Source organism: Crotalus tigris, unplaced genomic scaffold (assembly GCF_016545835.1).
Source record: "Crotalus tigris isolate CLP2741 ecotype Arizona unplaced genomic scaffold, ASM1654583v1 scf7180000017666.379230911805:20528666, whole genome shotgun sequence".
Lineage (NCBI taxonomy): Eukaryota > Metazoa > Chordata > Lepidosauria > Squamata > Viperidae > Crotalus > Crotalus tigris.
The window spans coordinates 14,450,285-14,472,192 of record NW_024096552.1 but is presented as its reverse complement, the minus strand read 5'-3'; the positions used below and the strand labels follow the sequence as shown (position 1 = coordinate 14,472,192).

Sequence of the window (21,908 nt, the reverse complement as noted above, 5' to 3'; positions counted from 1 at the left end):
GGCATGGGGACAAAGGGAGGTGTAACTTTAACTCTGACTTAGTCTGATTGGAGCAGGAAGATTAAGACAACCCACTAGTGGAGTCTCCATCCAATCATGCTGGAGAACTGCTGCTGCTGTTCATTAGCTGGTCTGACAAGGCAAGGCAGCTCTCCGTCTCCAAACTGCAGCGCTTTCAGGCAGATGTCCGGCACTCCTTCCAGCTCCAAAGTGAAAGAACCGCTCTGCACAGGCACCCTACCTGGCATGGCACACCAGTTCCCTGCACCACAAGGCAAGATTGGCCACTGCCTTGCCTTGCCCAGCCGGTGCCCTCTCTTCACCAGCTGACTGGTGCAAACTGCTCCAGATCCTCACTGTGCTTTGCCATTTTTTTGAGACTTCATGATCAAACTTCATATCAAGATGTTTCCGAGGCTCATTTGGTAGAAATCTATTGGAGATCGATGCTGCTATTCTGCAACAGATAAGTTTGTGCTCCAGTACTGAAACTGTTTTATAAATATGGTTATGTTTCTCTATAATGGAAAACTATTTGTCATTCTAAGATGGCTGTTGAGAAAATGGTGGCGGGAAAATAAGACTTCCTTGTTTTGTTTAACTTGTTTTTGTTTTTTATTGGACTGCTTATTTTGGACTACATTGTTTTTATCTACTTGCATTATAAATATATTGTTCTTTCAATAAATTTGCTTTTCATTTGTGAAGAGCTTTTGGAAAGGAGATTCCCATTCTGCTTTATCTTATAATATCCTATTTTCTTTCTTTCCTGATGCTTATTTTTTTCTTGTGTATCTTGAAGTAGCTTAATTAATTTATGCAAATACAATAAAAGATATTTAGGCATTTATTTTTCAAATGGATTTGATACTATTGTGGAACAACCCATGAAAACATTAACACACAAAGACTTCAAAGTCTTTGAGATGGGTCTATTCTGAATTCCTCTTTCAGTGAGAATTATTTCCAGTTCTATAGTTTGGACTTGAATTTTCTGAACACTGTCATGGAGGCTGGGCTTAATGGTAATTGACAACTGAATCAAATAGAAACTCCTCAGTCATCTACTTGGTTTACTTAGATCTGCCTACTAGTTAGTCTCTGAGGTACAAGCCTGATGAAGACTGCCCATTAGGGTTCTAAGTCAAAAATATTGTCAAATGAATCAGACTCAGTTTTATGACATTTTTAAATCAGATTCGTGAATTGAATCAAATGGTTCATTAAATGAATGAAGATCTGACTTACTTTCCCGAATGCTGCCAGCCAATCATCAGCTGTTTCCGGTGCAATCTTTTGCTCAGGAACTAAATTTCCTCCAAGCAGGCTCCCAGAGCTCTCCGCTTACAATTGCTTTAAAAAAAATTATTTAAAAAAATCACTTGCTGCTAATCATCTCAAGCTAATCGGGCAGGAGGCCAAAGTGGGGTGGGGAATTTACAGAGCTCTCAGCTTGAGACTTTTTTAAAAAACAACAACAACTTGCCATTAATCAGCTCAAGTGTTTCCAGGCAGGCACCCAGTGGGAGGTGGGGGAGGAATTTATAGAGCTCTCGGCTTATAATAGTAATAGAGTTAGAACGAACCTTGGAGGTCATCTAGTCCAACCTTTGCTCTTGCAGGACATCTATACTATTTCTGATAAATGCCTATCCAGTCTTTCCAGTGATAGGGCATCCATAACTTTGGAGGCAATTTAAATTTAAAACCTCTTAAAATCACTGTCCCTGATCAGCTCAAGCCTCTCCAGGCAAGCATCCAAAGTGGGGTAGGAATGGGAATTTCCTTCCAGCAAGGGGTCAGCAGACTCTCTGGTGGGTCTGTGCTAAAGAGAGGAGGCACCAGCAGCTACATGGAACCCATATTTTGCATGTATTGATCCATTAATTCCAAGGCTTTCCTCTCCCACCCTCCCCATATGAGCTGAAGATTAGCCCCTGATTTTTATTCCTCACCCACAAAACAGCCCTGAGAACTAGGGCAGATTGATAGAGGGTTGGTAAAAATTTTAATTTTCTAGACATGAACCGTATCAGATTTGTAGAGGGCACCAAGCTGGTGGGAATAGCCAACTTTCCAAAAGATAGGTTCAAGATCCAGAAAGATCTCAGCAGACTTGGACCCTCGGCCCTATGTAACAAAATGAAATTCAGTGGTTACACTTAAGCAAGGAAAACTTCCTTTAGACCAAATTACCTGCGTCTTACACACTCCTCCCCTCATTTTCTTTTTCTTTTCAAGGAAATTATCATTATTAACATTTCTGTATAAAACTTTTTAATAATAATACATAAATACTGTCCAATAGCTTAAAAATAAAGTGCAAAACATTTAAATACAATATAAGTGAAAACATAAGTGCAGTGAAAAATCTAAAATAGTTCTCTTTGTTGAGGTCTGAAAGGGTGGAAGAGCTGCTTGATGGTTGAGGCTTATCCAGGGCTGTTGAGGAAGATGGAGATGGGAGTACTATAGTTTTCTGAAAGAATACTGCAAGAGTTGTTTGCACTGGATTTTTTTGTTTGTTTAGCTTCATACATTTCTTGAGATTTCAAAATGTTATTGATTTCTCTTTAGATTCTACCCACAGTTCTTTTTTGGGATCAGTGTCACTCAAAAAAGATAACACAGGTTTCATTTTGGAGAAAAACTCTGCCAATTTTTTTACTGTTAACTTTTTAGGTACACAAACTCTTCCTCATCCATCTTCTTGTTCTTCTTCATTTTCTCCTGCCTTCATGACCTCTTGTCCTTCCAATTGTTTTTGTAATTGTATTAATTCTTCATTAGAAAGCTCCCCCTCACTATATGCAATCAAATCTTCCACATTGTAATGACCCACTTCAGCTGTCTTCCCAAGAATTTTACTTCAAACAGGATTATTTTATTTGGGGATCAATAACAGTGGGGGATCAAGGCCAGGTCTGAGGTACAAGCTTGCTAACACCATAGAGTCATCCATAAGGTGACTAACTTTTTTACAATGAGAAGGAGGATACAAATAAATTGAAGAAAAAATATTAGCAACAAGTCTCATTCCTACTCTGTTGATGGCTGTTCTGACTTTTGGAGAAGCAATGGTAGATAAAGACAGCTTTGGTTTTTGTGGAGCTAACAACTGATGGACAGGGGAACTGGTGAATGCACTGGCACCTCTTCAGATAAAGCAGAGGACCTGGAATCCCTCATTAGTGCTCCATATACTGTAGATGCTCCCCACAAGGAGACTGTAAAAGAGCATTCTCTGTTGGGTTTTAGAGGTCTGGAAGCCAAGGGAAAGTCAGCTTTTAGCCTTCAAAGAAACACTGGGTTCACCCACTTTCTTCATTATTTCTGCAAATTGCAGAACAAGTTTCATCATAGTGGTGATTCTACTTCAGTCCATAATGAAAGAAATTTCATATAAGTTTAAGAACTTTTCAAAAACCTATTCTGAAATAAACATAAGGTGACCAACTTTTTTACAATGAAAAGGAGGACACAAATAAATTGAAGAAAAAAATATCGTAAATAAAAGAAACATTTTATTCATTGCAACAATAATACAGAATACTCTATAATATGATAAATGCATAATAAAAACATTTGTAACAATAACATTTTATATTGTAATTATGCTTACATGCCTATTAATTATTATTTAAATGAGTACTTTTCCATTGAATGAATATTTTTTGTCAATGTATCATCTTCTAACAATATATTGGAAATATCTGAACAAGAAATATCCTTCATATTGAATTTTATGGCAAGTGCTACAGCTAGAGTATCAACATTCAATCTCGATTTCTCACTTTTCCAAAAATCATTAGCAATTGAAAAAACCCTTTCAACTGCTGCATTAGTTCCAGGACAGCACAACGTAAATTGAACAAGAATAAATAAATTTTCACATGGAATATGTTCATTTTTGAAATGGCTGAATATTTCCAATATTTATCAATTTCAACGTGTTTATTTTCCCATTGTTTTAATTTTTCAGAAATTAAAAATACATTCAGTCTTCTAATTTTTTCAAAGAGACAATTGTCGTCTATTTTAATGTCTGGCATTTCTTTAGATTAAAAACTCAACACAAGATTCAATATCTGTCCAATATACTTGCGATGAAGTCAAAAAATACCATTGAAAACTGTTATTTCCTGTGATGTTTGTTTCAGACCATTGTTCGATATATTGAAAACATATTTGGTAAAAATTCTGCACTTCTTTGATAAACTTTTCTGTTATGCCCGGATTTGATTCCCCTAAGTCTGACAATTTTCTTTTTATAACTAAAGGAAGAAATTTTTCTTCAAATTGAGTTTTATATTGAAGAATAAAGTCATTCAAAATAAGACTAACTTCTGAGGCTGAAATGAGTTCACCTTCAATCTTTTGAATCATTTTGTGAAAAATAGATGCTTGATTATGTACAAAATATATTAATATTTCAGATATTTCATTATTGAAAAAAGATTCCAGGATTTTAGGACGTTTGTCTAAACTTAAAAAATATGAACGGAGAGACTCAAATAATTGTGGAAGGGACATTGTCTTACCTGAACACCTTTTCTCAGCACGGAGATGGAGAATCCACCAATGGGTTTGCTCTGTCTGCCTGCCCATTAGATCAAGTCAGTCAAACTTGCCACACCCGTCCTGGACTAGGTCACACCCAATCTTGATGAGGGTGAAAGCCATTGACTATAGTCTGATGCGTTGGCTCCCAGAACCCTAACACTGGACCTGATGGACCCAAATGGATGAGAGTGGAGTCTCCATCTCTGTGCTGAGAAAAGGCATTCAGGTAAGACAACGCCCTTCTCCAGCACAGGAGATGGAGAATCCACCAATGGGACATACCAAAGCCTCACTGTCCCTATGAGAGGGAAGCAGTCAAGTCCGGTGTCTCATCCCTAGATACCATCTGTTGGAGGACCCTCCAATCAAAGGAGGCGTCCGCAGAGGCAAACCTGTCCAGTTTGTAATGCCTCACGAATGGTGAAGGCGAAGACCATGTAGTCGGTCTACAAATTTTCTCGATGGATGCCTGAGTGACCCATGCCACGGAGGTAGCCGCACTGCGCGTTGAGTGCACCGTGACACAACTCAGAACTGGCAGGGAATGCGACTGGTATGCCCCCACAACGCAAGCCCTGATCCATCTGCCTAGGGTAGAGGCAGACACCCTCCTTCACATACATGAAGGGTGAAAGGAAACAAAGAGGGCTTCAGACTTGTGGAAGGCCGATGTCCACTTGATATAGCAGCAGAGGGCCCTGCAGACGCCCAGGGAATGCCATTGCGGTTCCAGGTCATGAAACAGGTTAGGGCAGAAATCTGGAAGTACAATTTCCTGAGCCCTATGAAACAAAGTGTTGACTTTGGGAATAAAGGTAGGGTCCAAGTGAAGGACCACCTGGTCCCAATGAAAAATGCATAGGTCATCCCTGATGGAAAGTGCCGCCAACTCAGAAATCCGCCTGGCAGATGTAATCGCCACTAGGAAGGCGACCTTGAGGGCAACTGTAGGTCATAGGTTCTGAGAGGCTCAAAGGGTGTCTTAGTGAGGGCCTGTAGGACCTGTGACAACTCCCAAGAGAGATAACTATGAACCACAGGGGGCTTGGTGTTCGTGGCACCCTTGATAAAGGAGTGTATCAAAGGATGTTGACCTAACTGCACCGAGTTGTCACAGGTAAGTATGGTGGAGAGAGCCGCCACCTGTCTACGTATGGTATTAGGTGCCAAGCCCCTGTCAAGACCTTCAGTAAGTAGCCCAAACAGTCAAATGTCAAATCCGAGATAGTCAGATGGTGTCTTTCGCACCAGTGACAGAAATTCTTCCATGTGGATGATACAGTTTGTCGCAGGCCTTCGAGAGGCCTGAATCATGGAGATGATGCTTAGTGAACAGGATTCCTCAGACAGGATCCGGTGTTCAAGTGCCAGGTAGTCAATTGAAGCCACTGGGGATCTGGATAATGCAAAACCCCCTGGCTAAGAGAAATGTGACCCAGAGGAATCCTCCATGGAGGAGACCTGGAGAGGTTCACGAGGTCGGCAACCCACGGCCTCCGTGGCCAATACGGAGCCATGAAGAGCACCTCCGCCCTCTCCTGCAGGAGCTTGCGGATGACTGCCAGAATCAGAGGCAGAGGAGGAAACGCGTAAAGCAGGCCTTCCGGCCATAGACCTCGAAGAGCATCCGCTCTCTCCGCCGCTAGGGACGGGAATCGGGAGAAGAACCTCGGGAGTTGGGAGTTTGCCGGCGAGGCGAACAGGTTTATGACTAGGCCAAATCTGTCTGATATCTCCCTGAAAAGGTCCAGGTGCAGGCGCCATTCTGAGTGGTCCACTATCGACCTGCTCAAGAAATCCGCCTGTCGGTTCATCTCCCCCAAGATGTGGTCGTCCCTGATGGAGGCGAGGTTGGTCTCTGCCCAGGAGCCCAATGGCTGGGCTTCGGTCATGAGGGTCCTGGAATGGGTACTCCCCTGCCGGCTCACATGGGCCTTTGCCGCCACGTCCGTAAGGACCAGCACGTGTCGCTTCGCAATCCTGTTGTGGAAGTGGTGGAGAGCCAGATGTATGGCTCTGAGCTCCAACCAATTGATGTGCCTCAGGTCTGACCAGGACCACCGCCCTTGAGCCAACTGCAACTGAAGATGTGCTTCCCAACTGAACAAACTGGCGTCTGTCGTAAGCATGAGCCAAACGGGTTCCTTGAAGAAGGACCCTCTGGCTACCACTGGTGAGGACCACCACCTAAGAGACCGCAAGGAGTTGAGTCACGACGGGCTCAGAAAACATCGGGTCCAGATCCGAACTGGGCTGAGGGTCTGACAGGAATCCGATCAAGGCTTATTTTGGCAGTTGTGCTGGCCTTGCGAAGCAGTGGCAAGAAAAGAACCGGGTTGAAGAGACCTCCAAATGGCGGAGGGTCTGGGGGGGGTTTCTCCTTCTCTGACCATGGTATATCTGGTTGGTCATAGTCCAGAGGAGATGAGGCCCTGCTATAAAAGGATCGGGATGGTGATGGAGGCCCCTGGTACTCGGGTGCTCCTGACTGGAGAGAGTAGGATGGGGGAAAGGATACCACTGACTCGGTCCTGGGCATGTGGTATGACCTGGCTGCAAGAGCCCAATCAACCTGAGAAATCAAGGCTTGAAGGCGATCATCAGAAGGAGTTGTTTTGGGCTCAGCTACCCTGAGTCCAGCAGCCATGGGAGTGAAAGTGGCCTCTGGGCCTGAATGTGGGACCCGCGGTGCCAATGATGGTTGGTGGATGGTGTGACCTTGATCCACCCCAGGAGAAGGGGGTGTGGGAATCCCCACTGGTGACCAGACCCCTTGAGCAGAGGTCGAGGGCCCCAGCGGGAGATCAAAGAACGAGGCCTCTGTCTATTCCACCTCTGCCTGGGCCTGCCTCTGTGCTTTGGAAAATTCCTTCTCCAAAGCCTGGTGCCTTCTGCTGGCCTGCTTCTCTGCCAATTTAGAAGGCTTGGCCTTGAACTTGCCTGCTGCCTCCTGGTTGGAGGACCTGTGCCTTTTTCGGCCAGTGGATGGAGGGATGGTGTCCTTAGGTTGGGGAACAGTGGTATCCTCCATCCTGAGTGAGTTATCTCAGGAGTGCTGAGAGGGAACTCTGGCACTGGATCAATTGATGGATTAGACCAGTGTTTCCCAAACTTTTGACATATGTGTACCCCTTCTATAATTTTCATAACACTGAGTACCCCTCATAAAAACATATGCTTTAATAAAAATCAAAATATATTTATTTTTTCTTTCTTTGTACATACACAAAATAAACGAAAGTTATATTATAAAGAACATTTATTTGATTCAATGAGAAGGATGAAATTGTTTATGTTGAGATGACAGATCATCATAATTTGGTTCCCTGGTTGTTAATTTTAATCTGAGATGCGGTTCCACATCCAATAGTCTGTTCCTTTTTTTCGAATTAATGTCTACAAATGCAGAAAAAGCAACTTCGCATAAATATGAAGTTGGAAAAGGCAAGATGTATTTCAGGACTTTTTCTGTTAAAACCGGATACACATGTTGCATTTGTAACCAGAATGATGTTAAAGTACACTCCTTGTGTTTATTTCTCAAGAATCCGTCCAAAGCTAACTCCAACAATTGCTCTTCTTCCACATGCGACAAACCTTCTGGCATGGATGTTGTGTTAATGTTGAACGGATATCTTATTCATTCAATGTTGTTGTTGTTGTTAATTGCGAAGTCGTGTCCGACCCATTGCGACCCCATGGACAACATTCCTCCAGGTCTTCCTGTCCTCCACCATCTTCTGGAGTCCATTTAAGCTCACACCTACTGCTTCAGTGACTCCATCCAGCCATCTCATTCTCTGTCGTCCTCTTCTTCTATTGCCCTCAATCTTTCCCAGCATTAGGCCCTTCTCCAGTGAGTCCTTCCTTCTCATTCAGTGGCCAAAGTATTTGAGTTTCAGCTTCAGGATCTGGCCTTCTAAAGAGCAGTCGGGGTTGATCTCTTCTAGGACTGACTGGTTTGAACGCCTTGCAGTCCAAGGGACACGCAGGAGTCTTCTCCAGCACCATAGTTCAAAGGCCTCAATTCTTTGGCGCTCAGCCTTTCTTATGGTCCAACTTTCACAGCCATACATTGCAACTGGGAAAACCATGGCCTGGACTATACGCACTTTTGTTGGCAGGGTGATGTCTCTGCTTTTTAGTATGCTGTCTAGATTTGCCATAGCTTTCCTCCCCAGGAGCAAGCGTCTTTTAATTTCTTGGCTGCAGTCCCCATCTGAGGTGATCTTGGAGCCCAGAAAAATAAAATCTGTCACTACCTCCATTTCTTCCCCATCTATTTGCCAGGAATTGAGAGGGCCGGATGCCATGATTTTGGTTTTCTTAATGTTGAGTTTCAAGCCAACTTTTGCACTCTCCTTCTTCACCCGCATCAAGAGGCTCTTTAGTTCCTCTTCACTTTCTGCCATTAGAGTGGTATCATCTGCATATCTTAGGTTGTTGATATTTCTCCCGGCAATCTTAATTCCAACTTTTGATTCATCTAGCCCTGCATTTCTCATGATGTGCTGTGCATATAAGTTAAATAGGCAGGGCGACAGTATACAGCCTTGCCGGACTCCTTTTCCAATTTTGAACCAATCAGTGGTTCCGTGTCCAGTTCTCACTGTTGCTTCTTGACCCGCATATAGGTTTCTCAAGAGACAAATGATATGGTCTGGTACTCCCATCTCTTTAAGAACTTGCCACAATTTGTTGTGATCCACACAATCAAAGGCTTTTGCATAGTCAATGAAGCAGAAGTAGATGTTTTTCTGGAACTCCCTAGCTTTCTCCATGATCCAGCGTATGTTGGCAATTTGATCTCTAGTTCCTCTGCCTCTTCGAAATCCTGCCTGTACTTCTGGTAGTTCTCGATCCACATACTGCTGGAGTCTAGCTTGTAGGATTTTAAGCATAACTTTACTAGCATGTGAAATGAGTGCAATGGTGCGATAGTTTGAACATTCTTTGGCATTGCCTTTCTTTGGAATTGGAATGTAAACTGACCTTTTCCAATCCTGTGGCCACTGTTGAGTTTTCCAAATTTGCTGGCAAATTGAGTGTAGCACTTTTACTGCATCGTCTTTTAAGATTTTGAATAGCTCAGCTGGAATACTGTCACCTCCACTAGCTTTGTTGTTGCTCAGATTTTCTAAGGCCCGTTTCACTTCACATTCTAGGATGTCTGGTTCGAGGTCAGTGACCATCTCATTGTGATTATCTGGGACGTTAAGCTCATTCTTGTATAGCTCTTCTGTGTAGTTTTGCCATCTCTTTTTAATCTCTTCTGCCTCTGTTAGGTCCCTGCCATCTTGGTCCTTTATCATGCCCATCTTTGCATGAAACGTTCCCTTCATATCTCCAATTTTCTTGAAGAGATCTCTGGTCCTCCCTATTTTGTTGTTTTCCTCTATTTCTTTGCATTGTTCATTTAAGAAGGCATTCTTATCTCTTCTAGCTACTCTCTGGAATTCTGCATTCAATTGGGTGTATCTTTCTCTTTCTCTTTTGCCTTTCGCTTCCCTTCTTTCCTCAGCTATTTGCAAAGCTTCCTCAGACAGCCATTTTGCTTTCTTGTATTTCTTTGTCTTTGGGATGGTTTTAGTTGCTACCTCTTGTACAATGTTGCGAACTTCCATCCATAGTTCTTCAGGCACTCTGTCTATCAGATCTAATTCCTTAAATCTATTTGTCACCTCTACTGTATATTCACCAGGAATATGATTTAGTTCATAACTGAGTGGCCTAGTGCTTTTCCCTACTTTTTTCAATTTAAGCCTAAATTTTGCAACGAGAAGCTCATGATCTGAGCCCCAGTCAGCTCCTGGTCTTGTTTTTACTGACTGTATAGAGCTTCTCCATCTTTGGCTTCAGAGCACATAGTCAATCTGATTTCTATGTTGACCGTCTGGTGATGTCCAGGTGTAGAGCCGTCTCTTGGGTTGTTGGAAAAGAGTGTTTGTTATGACCATCGTATTCTCTTGACAAAATTCTATTAGCCTGTGCCCTGCTTCATTTTGTACTCCAGGGCCAAACTTGCCTGTTATTCCGGTTATCTTTTGGCTTCCTACCTTAGCATTCCAATCCCCCATGATGATAAGGACATCATTTTTTGGTGTTAATTCTATAAGGTGCTGTAGGGCTTCATAGAACCGGTCAATTTCATCCTCTTCAGCACCAGTGGTTGGGGCATAGATTTTCATTCAATATTTTCGTTTAAATCAGGGAAATAGTTTTTCAAGTCAACTTGCAAACTCTCCAAATGCTGTATTATGCATTTCAAAGTATCAGCCTCAATTTTAGTAGCCAAACTTGTTATAAACTCATGAAGAGAGGGAAACGAGTCTACTTCTCCATTACCAACTCTCTTTTGCCATAAATTTAGTTTTGCAATGGTAGCGTTCACTTTATCTTGAACGTGAAACAATGAAATTTCTTTGTCTTGTAACGATAAGTTGAGGCAATTTAAAACAGAGAATATATCTGCTAAGTATGCTAGTTTACAAAGCCATTTCCAGGCATGTAAACAATTTCTCAACTCAAATCTATCATTAAGAAAGCATTGAAGTTCATGTCTAAGTTCGAACAATCGGTTTAGAATTTTTCCCCGAGATAGCCAACGAACATCGGTAAGAAAAAGCAGCTGGGTATGACTACTTCCCATTTCTTCACATATTTGCGAAAAAAGTTGTGCATTCAAAGGACGGCTTTTAATGTAGTTAATGATTTTCATGCTTTCATCCAGAACTTTCTGTAGATCAGCGGGCATCTTACGTGTTGCCAAAGCCTCTCTATGTATGCAACAATGTGTGGATATGACATTTGGAGCAACATTTTGAATTCTTGCAACGAGTCCTTTAATTCAGACCATACTTCTTGCTCCATCTGTGCTTATTCCAACACATCTATTCCAATCAATTTTGTTCTCTTGCATAAATGTATTCATAACATTAAAGATATTTTCTCCTGTTGTGTGACCTAATAAAGGCTGGCAAAATAAAAAGTCGTCATTAATTTCTTGATTTTTTTCGTATCTAACAAATGCCATAAGATTTTCAAAATTTGCAATGTCGGTGTACTCATCGACTTGCAATGCATAATAATGACTTTGAGAAATATCAGATAATATCTGTTTTACATTATTAGACATATCAATGATTCGTCGATGAACTGTATTATTTGAGAGAGGAACGCGGTCAAAAGTTTGTTTCGCTCTATCTCCTATCATTACTTCTGCCATTATCTTGGCTGCAGGCTTGATTAAAATTTCGCCAATGGTTTCCGCTGCACTACATTTGGCAATTAAAAGTGACACGCGATACGAAGCTTCTAGTATTTTTTGATTGTCACCTCCCGTCAAACCCTGCATTACTTTTCGAGACTGATTTAAACCCTTAAGTTTATTTTCAAAAAAATCTATGGGTTTATCTTTGTACTGATTATGGTTTGTCTCAAAATGGCGCTTTAAGTTGGATGGTTTCATGCTTTCATTTGTTAGATTTTCAAAACAAATGACACAAAGTGGAATAGGCTCATTTTTATCTCCAGTCCATGAGAATCCAAATTTAAGATATTCTTTGTCGTACTTGCGAGTTTTCCTTGCTTTTTTCTTAACAGGTTCTTTCAGAATTGAAATTGATTCGTCGTTAATTTCATTATTTCCTGTTCGTTGATTGCTATTACAATCATTACTTTTTTTCGGTTTAGTAGTTCCAGATTTCAACCAGCGAACCATAATCTCTGTTAGGGATAAAAACTGTATTTTATAAAAATAATCAAAATCAGTGGAACTTACTAAAGCACAATAACAGGCACCCAGAACTAACTATTAAAGAAGTAAGTTGTCTCTATAACGAAGTGCAGTATATTCACGCCGTGTCATGCCTCACAAGACTGTCTAACCGTTGATAACACTGCAATTCTCCGGCTTTTAAACAGCTCCGAGGCTCAACGTTAACTGTTAATGTTCCCGCAGTTTAAAAATGGCCGAACCAGAGCTGCGCGAAGGATGCGCAGAAGTTCCCGTCATAATGAGTTGCGATACGATGTATGATGGCCCCAGTTCCCGTGTAAAAACTGCGATACGCGCCTATTTCTTTCTTTGTTCTGTGGGCGCAGCTAAGCACGGTGCAGTGGATATTCCCACGTGATCCCCACTAAACTCCGGTGCAACGCGTACCCCCACCAAACTCTTCCCGTACCCCTGGGGGTACGCGTACCACACTTTGGGAAACACTGGATTAGACTATGCAGTTGGAGCAGGGGAATGCTAAGGTAATATGTTGGTTTACCCTGCTCCCCTGGCCACCTGACCGGTAATTGTCTCTGGGGGTACGGTCGTGTCTATGGCGGCGGCAAAATCACATGAGTAATGACAGCCTGCCTGCTCGTAGAGGGTACGGTGACAAGGCCAGCAAGTTGATAAGTGGGCAGCATGTTTCCGCGGTGGGTGGACTCTGCGGAGGCAGCAAATCACTCGTGTGATGACCGCTAGCACATGCGCAGCCTGCTGAATGGTGGCTAAGAGGGAGTATGGGCCTTATGGATGATGCAGCGTTTACAACACGTAGAATCTTATTGAATGAGAGAGAGACTTCCCTGATAGTAATGCCCAAGGTGATGCAGAATACCTGGGAGAGAGAGGCTATACAGGCCTATAGATATCTATATGTATTGTTGTACAAGCCGTCCAAAATGGCAGCCGCGGCCGTTTCCAGCTTCCCTGTGATGAAATTGCAGGGAGAGCAAGACAGAAGATGACCTGGTGTTACAGAAGCAATCACCCTTCGATTGCCAGGAAAAGGATGGAGCTGAGGACATCCAAAGGAGATCCTCCTCCCCCGTTGGCCTCCCTGCAAACAGCGATGGCGGCAGCCACATGGCCTTAAAATGGCAGCTGCGCCAATTGAGAGTGACTGCCACTAGGGAAATCTGTAGGCTGAGTCAGACAAATCCGGGCCGCACGCCCACGAACAAGCCGATTCGGCCGCGGAGGATCGCCACGCGGCTGCCAAAATGGCAGTCGCAATGGTCCGGTCACAAGAGAAGGCACCCGAGGCCTAAGTAAGAAGGAGGCAAGGAATCTGAGCTGCATGCTGACGAACGAGTTGATCCGGCCGCCCAGCAACTGCCAAAATGGCGGCCGCAATGATCTGACAGCAAAAGGAGGCAGGGAAGTTGAGAGGGTGAGTGCCAGCTACAGCGCTGATCCCAGTGCTGCCTGTGTGAGAAGAAGCAGAACGGAGGCCTCCGTTCTGGCTGTGGATTGGGGAAAGGAGCCCAAGCCTTCGATAGTCAGGCTGAGACTGTGGAATGATGGAAAATTCACCAATGAAGCTCTGATCTACCTGCCTACTCTGGGAGTCAAATTTGCCACGTCTGTCTGGGCTGAAGATCAAGTCAAGACTGGGTGTGTCCTAGTTCAGGACGGGTGTGGCAAGTTTGACTGACTTGGGCAGGAAGACAGAGCAAACCCATTGGTGGATTCTCCATCTCCTGTGCTGGAGAACACGCTCTATAGCAGGTGTTAGAGCAAGCCATCTAACTTTTGGAAATTCTAAAAGTTTTTGTATTGAACATTCACCTCTTCACAAAATTGTTCTAAAGTAGCCACACGAATGGTAAAACGACTAAAACACAAATAAATTGTATTATTACTTCTATATCAGTTGGCATGGCACATGACGCTATGTTGATTGCATTTGACAAAATATGTGCATTACAACCTATTCCTAGTATTTTCTTTTGGAGTAAATTTTGTAATTTTACATACACATTATTCACCCCTTTGCGTCTTCGCCCACCAAAATTTGTGTTTGTATTATCAGCTGTTAGTGCAACAACTTTGGATTTCAAATTGTTTTCATTTATTACTCTGTGTAGATGGTTTGACAAAATTTCAGCAGTTTCACCCTCAATGGATTCTAAATTTAAAATTTTTACTTTAATGCCCTTGGTAACATTAAAATATCTTACTAGTATTGGATACAATTTCATTATGATTGGATCAGATAAAACCGTTACAAATGCTGCAGTTTCCATGTCTTCTGTAAATATTTTGTCACAGTAATTTTTAAATATTGATTTAATAATAACCTCGCATTTTGTCCTAGTGCATGAAAATTTAGCATCGTGAACCTTTTTCAATAATTTAGTTGTACAATCCATACTACGAAAACTTTGATTGTGAATTATGGTATGGTATGGAATGCAAATGTTCCCTCCATTGCAGCTGTTTTTCATCTTCAGAATACTTTGAAGTTTTAAAAAAACTTGTTACTTTACAACTGGAAGCAGATGCATCTGATGATTGCTTATGTTTCTTGGTGCTCAAGTGTTTCATAATAGCTGCTCTGCCCCCAATTGCAATACAAAATTCTCCACTGTAAATATTGCAGAAAACAATGTTATCTTTCTTTAATATGAGGAATGGAAATTCCTTATTCAATTTATTGTTGAAATGGCATTTCCTCTTTTTTAATTTTTCCATCCCTAAGTGAAATTTAAAATTAAAAATAAAATATAGAGCTACATAAACGATGCAAACACATTCATTATGAATAAATAAAATTAATTATTAAAACTGAAACAATAACATAAGCAAATAAACTTGTAAACAAAATTATACATATTTGGAAATTATTAGATTGATAATGAATTAATAAAACGTGAATTATTGTGCTCACCTTTGTATGATTGAATATTCACTGAGAAAGAAGTGAGTCTAATGCATGTGTGTGTGCTGGGTTGTGTTTTGGTAAGAAGTAAACAAAGCCACTTGCGTGCGGCGCACTCTCTCAAAACAATTCTCCTATGTAGAGTGCATGTGTCTCATAATCACGTCTCGCCGCACTGTACCGAGCCTTGACGAATTGTCATGTCAAATACAAATACGTCACATCACACGCAACGGATTGGCTCGGCATCGATCAATATGGAGATTTACAAATTAGTCTTCAAATATCAAAAAGGAGGACATGTAGGAGGACACTTTTTGAGAGAGGACAGAACTTACAAAAGAAGGGCTGTCCTCCCTAAAGGGGGACGATTGATCACCTTATCATCCAAGCTGTAAATCTTTCCCACCGAAGCCAAGCAGGGATTTGAATTGTATCCAATCAGCTGGTATCTCGGGGCGATCAGCTGTTGCTTTTGGCGCACAACTTCCTGGCTTCACTGACATCCGGCTCGTCGCAATCATCTTTGGAGAGCTACCATACCCTTCCCCATGGCAATCAGGAAAAGGAAACAGAACTGGTGAACAAATACAAACATGCAAGTAACACTGGGCTCCCCCCTTCCACAACAGAATGACAGGTCCCAGAAGGACAGAAAGGAAGGTAAGTAAAATAGGGAACTGTTTGGGACCTGACACATATTCTGAGAATCAATATCTAAATCAAAAGATTTGGTCAGTGTTAAAATGTCCTGACTGATGATTAGTAAATTTTCATTTTGCTCAAAACCTTTCCATTTTTTTTACAAATACAATGCAATGTTTTAAATGTTTTATCTAAATCCCTTGCATTTTGTAGTGACATCCTGCCAAGCTGCTGCAATGTTTTTGTTGCAGTAAAGGATATTGTAACCTTTCCAAAAGTCATGCAGTATTATTTCCTCTTTTTCCATTGTAGCCATGGCTTTGGCAAATGTGGTACGTAAGTAGTGTGCCTTAATAGTTGCAATTGCTCCTGGATCCATAGGTTGTAGAAGAGGGGTCATGTTTTGGGGAAAATATGGGGGATGTCCAGGGGCATTGTCCAGAAATAAGAGAGTTCTGAAAGAGAAGTTCTCTAAGTAGTAGGTCTTTATTTGCAGCAAAAAGATCATAAACCAATCCTCAAAGATTACTTGTGTCATCCATGCCTTCTGATTGGATCTGTAATACCCTGGGAGAGTGTTACTTATGTTTTTGAAGGCATGAGGGTTCTATGGATTAACAATGGCTTAACTTGAACCCAGAGACATTTCCTCCCAACAACAAAGTGATTCTGTACTTAAATGATTGATATCCAGACATTGTTTTGACCTCTTTGTGGATGTTAGTCTGCTCTGGCATTTTCTTCCAATACAACCCAGTTTCATCCACATTAAAGATCTGCTGTGATGAATAGTTGCCCTCTACTATAATTTTATCCAGTTTGTCTAGAAAGTATCGGACAGCTTGTTCATCAGCACTTGCAGCTTTACCTGTTGTTCATATGTTATAGTAATTAAATCATTTTTGAAATTACATAAACCAATCACAGCTGGCTCCAAATATCTCATTGCATTCCTCACATGCTCCTTGCTTTAGCATTTCAAAAATGCTGTGTGCCTTTGCCAGACAAAGACTAATCAGAATTCTTTGTTTGGATCTGATCATCAATCCAAAGCACAAGTAGTTTTTTTGTTTTTGAAATGAAGTCTGTCCTATTTCTGGTGCTTATGACATCTATTCCTGGAGTTGATTTAATCTTTTATCTTTTCTTTATCCTTAAGAATAGTGCATATGATGGAACGGGCCAATCCTTTTTCTCCTATAGTCTTTCCTTTCTTCCGCTCCTCATGGGCTTTAATTATTTTCAGTTTCAAATCCAAATTGATACCTTTGCTTTGTTTATTGCCTCCATGTTGAGTTGAAGTTGTTTTACTTGGGAAGACATGTTAGAGAATTTTAATTTCTCTATTGGTGAAAAATAAATCAGAAGCTCTCACAGTTGACTGCATTTAGCTGATTCAAATAACTTTATATTTATATAAAAATATTTACAATACCATTCTTCTTTACAGCAACATAGCTTAATGAAGATTTCTTACAGAGACAGATCAGAGACAAAAACTTGAGACTGGAAATCCAGCTCCTAACTCAATACTCTTTTTGCACAGACTCAGTAGCACTTTCTTCCCATTGGCTGACTGAATTACCACATGACTCTTCCTGTTCATGAATATTCCAACACTCCTCCCTTCATGATAGGAAGAGACATCAGACCTATTGACTTAACACATTTTCCATAGTGAATACCACCCAATGGTTTAGTCATCACGTCTGCCAAATTATCTTCAGAATAATCAATTTTCCTTTTACAGCTTCCCTGACATTACAATACTTAATGTCTACATGTTTACTTCTGTTCTTCACCCTGTCACCAGTTGCCATTTTTATACAGGCAGCACTGTCTTCAAATACCTTTACAGATTCTTTTACACTAATATTTAAATCTTGCAACAACTGTACATACCATGTAACTTCAGAACACAATTCAGATAAAGCAATAAACTCTGCTTCCGCTGTTGAAATAGCAACAGTTGTTTGTTTTCTGGACTTCCATCCAATCAGAGTCCCTCCAAACAATATTATAATCCCAGAATTTGATTTCCTTGTGTTTATGTCATTTGCATAGTCACTATCGACATAACACTTTAATTTCAATTCCTCAGTAATCTGTATTTGAAGACCCAAATTTATAGTTCCCTTTAAATATCTGAGAACCCTTTTTATACCCATCCAATGTAACTTTGTAGGTGCAGCAGTAAAACGGCTCAAAATGCTTACTGCGCAAGTTATGTCTGGTCTGGACCACTGTGATAGATATAACAAACTCCCTATTGCTGAGTGATATATCTCTTGATCACAGGTTTCACCTTTGTCCGCACTTAAACTATTATAAAAGTCGGCACTCATGGGTATGGGAGCAGTATTGCAATCTTTCATATTATATTTCTCCAATAACTGCTCAATTTTTCTCCTTTGACTGAGAATATAACCACCTTTTTCATTTTTCTGTATCTCTACACCGAGATATTTTTTTATTTCTCCCAAATTCATTAATTCAAATTTCTTTCCTAATTTATTAGCAAATTCTTTGACTTGTGATGCGTCCTTTGCGATGAAGCAAAGATCATCCACAAATGATAACAGTAGACAATTCCCTCCTTGTAACTGTCCAGTATATATACAGTTATCAGCTTTGCAACTTTTAAATCCAAGATCCTTTAAAGCAGTATCTAAACAGATATTCCAGTTTCTGGCTGACTGCTTCAGCCCATAAATAGCCTTTTTTAATTTATATACGATGTTAGGTTTTGCAATTTCATATCCTGGTGTTTGGATCATATAAATTTCTTCCTCTAACTCAGCATTGAGGAATGCAGTTGTGATATCAAAGTGCCAGATTTTATGTTTATATGCCGCTGCCAACGCCAGTGCTAATCTTATACTCTCACTTTTCACAATTGGCGCAAATACTTCATCGTAGTGCACATTCTTTAATTGTGAAAAACCTTGTGCCACTAACCTGGCCTTATACTGTATATCATTATTTGGCAATACCTTTTTCTTATATACCCACTTACAACCCACAGCTTTGGTTCCTTGTGGCAAAGTCACTGATTTAAATACTTCATGGTCTCCCATGGATTTCATCTCTTTATCCATGGCCTCCTTCCATTTTTCTTGTTCAGCTTTTGGTAATGCCAACACCTCTTTATAACTTCTTGGCTCATACCACACATTGCAAACCTTTACCTTACTGGCAGAATACCTGTCAGGCGGAATTCCTTTATTACATCACTCTGACCTACGTGGTATTAACTGCTCCTGTGTCTCAAGTCTTTCTGGCTTCATGTCTTGTTCAGCCTCTCCTTCCTGAACATGGACATCTTCAATAATGATTTTTTCATCATTAGATGAATTATTGTCACTAAACAGATCACCGTCATTAAGTGAGACATACCCAGAATTTGCATTAATTCTGTCCCAATTTTGTTCTGCAAAATTAGCAGACCTTGAAATTATAATTCTTTTACTTCCATCGCTAAAGCGATATCCTTTTGACCCTGGCTCATAGCCCACAAACCTAAGCTTTCTTGCCTTTTGCTGTCCCTCTTCTGATTGCTTTTGGAATATGTACCCATGCAATACTTCCAAAAATTCTCAAATGTGCCAGTGATGGCTTTCTCCCATATAGAATGGCATATGGAGTATTATTAATGGAGGAACTCCACAGCCTGTTAATTATATAATTGGCAGTCAATATGGCTTCTCACCAATATGACCTACTCAAATCAGAATCCTCCTATAATGAATCTTTCATTGTTTGCAAAACACCATTCCTTCTTTCAGCTACACCATTCTCTGCTGCTGTGTAAGGATTTGTACGTCTGTGTCTTATCCCCAACTGCCCCAACCATTGTTGGAATTTAGTTGACATAAATTCAGTACCTCTGTCAGTTTGCAACTGACACACTTGTTGTCTGTACCTTCTCTCTACAAAACTTACCCACTGTTTGAATTGTTGTAGCACCTCTCTTTGCTCTAAGCAAATAGCAAAATGAATACCTGCTATAATCATCAACAATTACCAATGCATATTTTGCTCCTCCTAAACTGGCTTGCATAGGTCCCACCAGATCTGCATGGACCAGCTCTAGACCTCTTTTTGTTTGTCTTGTGCTATATTTACTAACTGGGAATGCCTTTGACTTTGATGCTTTGCATACTGCACAGTCCAAATATGTTTTGCATCCCTTCAAATTTAGCCCTTCTGCAAAATCTTGCATTTGCTGCAAAACTTTAAAGCTTGCATGGCCAAGTCTTCTATGCAGAAGATGAACACATGAATCATGCTCTGCAACATTCTTAAACATTGAACCTTTTGTCCCTGCAATACATATAGATTATCTTCCTTTATGCCTTCTGCACAAATATTCCCATTCCTTTTGATGAGACATTTCCCATTTACAAAAATGACCTCAAAACCTTGTTTATCTAAATTAGACACACTTAACAAATTATGTTCCATCTCAGGTACACAAAGCACATTGGTAAACTTTGATTCCAAATATGGACTTTTTACATCGCCTCTTCCAATGACTTTTGCTTTCTGGCCATTTGCCAAAGCCACAGCTTCTTGTGCTACTGGAACAAACCTGCAAAATAATTTAGAATCATTAACAATTGTTTGACTTGTCCCACTATCAATTAGCCACTTGTCTTTGTTGTTGCTATTGCAAACGTTTGCAACACCAAAATGTTCCTTTTGCAAAACAGTCCTTTTTGATTGCACAAATGTCCTTTGCTGCAAACAGTTCCTTTGCAAATGTATCTTTTTCTGCTGAGCGGCTCTCTGCTTGCAAAATCTCTCTTTTGTTGCAATTTGGTCCAGTCTGATCTGCTTGTTTCTTCTCCTCTGGAGACTTGCAGTCTGGACCCCCTCCTCAGGAATTTCTCCTCCTCGTGGCTGCTTCTAAAATGGCATTTTTCTTCTTCATTAAGCAAACATGCCTTTAAAGCCTCAAAATTTAAGTTTTGCTCTTCTTTGCACTCAAATATTGCAGAAACTGTGTCCCAGGTTTTATCTAAACTGTTCAACACCAATAAAACCTTCTGGGACTCAGGGAATTTAATCCCACGTTGTTCTCAGTCCAAAAATAAACTTTGCATTTTATTTAAATGCTGTTCCACAGATTCACCTGGTTGCAAACAGGCTCTGTAAAGTTTTCTTGACAATTGCACTATGTTGCAAGCAGAAACATTCACGTGCACAGCTCTCAATTTCAACCAAATCTCCTTTGCAGTCTTTAAATTTGCAACATTTAGAAATTGATCATCATCTAAATTCAAGATGAGATAAGCCATTGCTTGATCATGGTTTTTCTGATCTGCAGCTGCAAATGCTTGTGGTGGATTTTCTACAATATACCACAGCTCTTTTGCTTTCAGCAAACATTCCATTTTTGCAGCCCACACAATGTAATTCTTCTGGCCCAAACGAGGCACACAGCTTTCCTTAAATTCCATTGCAGCCATTCTGCTATTTCTGCCTTGTTCTTATACTTTCTAAACACAGGCAATTTCTTCCAGCTTTAAATTACAATGCAGTCCTTAGTAAGCTCTGGGCCCATAACCTGTTAGAGAATTTTAATTTCTCTATTGGTGAAAAATAAATCAGAAGCTCTCACAGTTGACTGCATTTAGCTGATTCAAATAACTTTATATTTATATAAAAATATTTACAATACCATTCTTCTTTACAGCAACATAGCTTAATGAAGATTTCTTACAGAGGCAGATCAGACAAAAACTTGAGATTGGAAATCCAGCTCCTAACTCAATACTCTTTTTGCACAGACTCAGTAGCACTTTCTTCCCATTGGCTGACTGAGTTACCACATGTGCATGAATATTCCAACAAGACATTTCTAGCCAAAGACAGAATTGATGGGAAAGTATAGTATTGTAGAAAGGAAAAGCCGGGAGCTCGCTTTCCAGCTGGGAGGCTAAACCTTTAAGAGAAAAGAGAGAGAGAGAAAAAGGAGTGCCACCATTTGAAATAGATGAGAGGAAGCCTGCTGCTTGAGAAGAGATGTTTATTTGC

The 21,908-nt window shown here is 40.7% G+C and overlaps 2 protein-coding genes across 2 annotated transcripts in view; one reads left to right on the top strand and one right to left on the bottom strand.

Moving 5' to 3' along the window:
* The window catches only part of STARD3NL (STARD3 N-terminal like), a 145,358-nt gene that overhangs the window by 19,586 nt on the left and 103,864 nt on the right, over positions 1–21,908 (top strand). The gene's annotated exons all lie outside the window — the stretch shown is intronic.
* Positions 10,659–14,338, bottom strand: LOC120305253 (zinc finger BED domain-containing protein 5-like). Its single transcript, XM_039336749.1, has one exon. It carries the CDS (start codon positions 12,281–12,283, stop codon positions 11,411–11,413), a length of 873 nt encoding a protein of 290 aa, XP_039192683.1. The 5' UTR covers positions 12,284–14,338; the 3' UTR covers positions 10,659–11,410.